General features: G+C 30.6%; 1 protein-coding gene across 1 annotated transcript; it reads left to right on the top strand.

Annotated features, from left to right (window-relative positions):
* Positions 1-16: 16 nt before the first annotated feature.
* On the top strand, positions 17-1478 carry LOC109591787 (superkiller viralicidic activity 2-like 2; the record flags this gene model as incomplete). Its single annotated transcript, XM_020007434.1, has 4 exons — positions 17-137; positions 635-785; positions 1040-1152; positions 1350-1478. Coding segments are annotated over exons 1-4 (495 nt in total), but the record flags the coding sequence as incomplete, so codon positions are not given.
* Between the last annotated feature and the right edge of the window lie 570 nt (positions 1479-2048).

Consider the following 2048-nt stretch of genomic DNA (forward strand, 5'->3'; position numbering starts at 1 on the left):
AATTTTTCTAGATTACTTCTGGTGAGTATATACAGATGAGTGGGCGTGCTGGTAGGCGTGGTCTGGACGAGAGAGGTATTGTAATGTTAATGATTGATGAGCAGATGGACTCCACCATTGGCAAGACATTACTGAAGGTACATAGTAGTTAATGTAAATATTAATAATACTTTTATTTCTTTAATTTATTTAAATACATATGCATGTATAGTTTTGAAGGTTTTTTTAATTTATGGGGCCCCACATCTTTTTTATTGATCAATTTTAACACTTCAAAACAGCCTGTCCTATAGTATTAGAAATTACATGTGTAATGATTACATGTATTTTATACCGTATATGATATAATATGTCATATTTTGTGAGGATTAAATTTGCAATTTTTTAGTTTTGGAAAAATTCATGAAATCAAATAGCATACTGATTATAGTAGGTGTGGTCATTACATTAAAATCAAAATTTTTATTCACAAATACAAAAACTTAGCCAAATTGTAAAATTTTACACCCACAAACTATAATGGTGTATACAGTATTTGTAATTTTCTTTACTCACTTTATAGATGTACATGTACACTTATACTGAATACAATGTACATGTACATACATTTTATTTTGTATTTTGTCTTCTTTAGGGTCAGCCTGATCCTCTCAACAGTGCCTTTCACCTCACCTACAATATGGTCCTTAACCTCTTGAGAGTTGAAGAGATCAACCCTGAGTACATGCTGGAGAGATCCTTCTATCAGTTTCAGAATAATTCCACTATACCCGACCTGGAGGAAAGTGAGTTCTATAACTTTATCATTAAACTCTGGATTATCAATTTGTGGAATTTTTTTGTTAAAATAATTCCCCTCCTTAATGAATGCTTATCCCCAATACATGTACATATATATTCCAATTATAATTACTAAAATAATATTATAAATATTTTATTTTACATTTTAATGTTCTTTTGTGGATTTTTTTGCCTTGTTCAATCAAGTCCTGTGACATTCACATAACGGTCTGATCAAATTTTTGTTTTATTATTCCAGAGGTCAAAGTCCTTGAAAAGAAGAGAGATGCTCTGGTGATAGAGGATGAGGATAACGTGACCAGTTATTACAAGATGAGAGACCACATCAGCAAACTATCAATGCAAATGCAGGTACTAAAATTAAATTTACTAAAATTCCATTTAAATTGATTTTATTTTTGCAAATTCTACCACGTGTGCCATTTGGGTGCCGTATTAAATTGATTTTTGTGGATTTTATTTTCACGAATTAAGAAGGAATTTGCAAAATTTGCAACCTACGAAAATAACCACTTATATGGTATTATTAGTATTTTTGTTTTGTGTAGAGGTTCATCGTAAAGCCAACCTATTGTATCCCATTCATGCAGCCTGGTAGACTCGTTAATGTCATTGTTGATGGTGCTGATTTTGGCTGGGGAGCTGTAATTAACTTTCAAAAGAAGACATCACAAACAGTAATGATACATACACGTACATGTACATGTACATACAGGCACTACATGCAGTACGTATAGAATATGGTTTTATAATTTTTTTTCTGATAGATATACATGTTTTTATGTTAATTATCAAATTTGAGCTGATTGTGATCAAAATTAGATTTTTTTACTAATATTATTTTTCTCAGAAATTGAGCCAAAGTCCCTATACTATAGTACAGGATTGGCCAAACTTTGTCAAATTGAAAATTGAGATTTCTCCATTTTTATAATTTATTCTGATGCATATACATGTACTTATGTTGTGTAGAAAGTTTGAGCTGATTTTGATCAAGATTGGATTTTTTATGAATTTTTAAAGTTGCTCCAAAATTGAGTCAAAGTCCCTGTGCTGCTCTTTGGCCAAATTTTGTCAAAAATGAAAAGTAATGAATTTTTCATTTTTATAATTTTTTCCTGATGCATATACATGTACTTATGTTGTGTAGAAAGTTTTAGCTGATTCCGATCAAATTTGGATTTTTTTATGAATTTTTGAAGTTGCTCCAAAATCAGGCCAAAGTCCCTGTGCTATAGTACATTACA

Source organism: Amphimedon queenslandica, unplaced genomic scaffold (genome assembly GCF_000090795.2).
Source record: "Amphimedon queenslandica unplaced genomic scaffold, v1.1 AMPQUscaffold_7240_Cont20807, whole genome shotgun sequence".
NCBI classification, from domain to species: Eukaryota; Metazoa; Porifera; class Demospongiae; order Haplosclerida; family Niphatidae; genus Amphimedon; species Amphimedon queenslandica.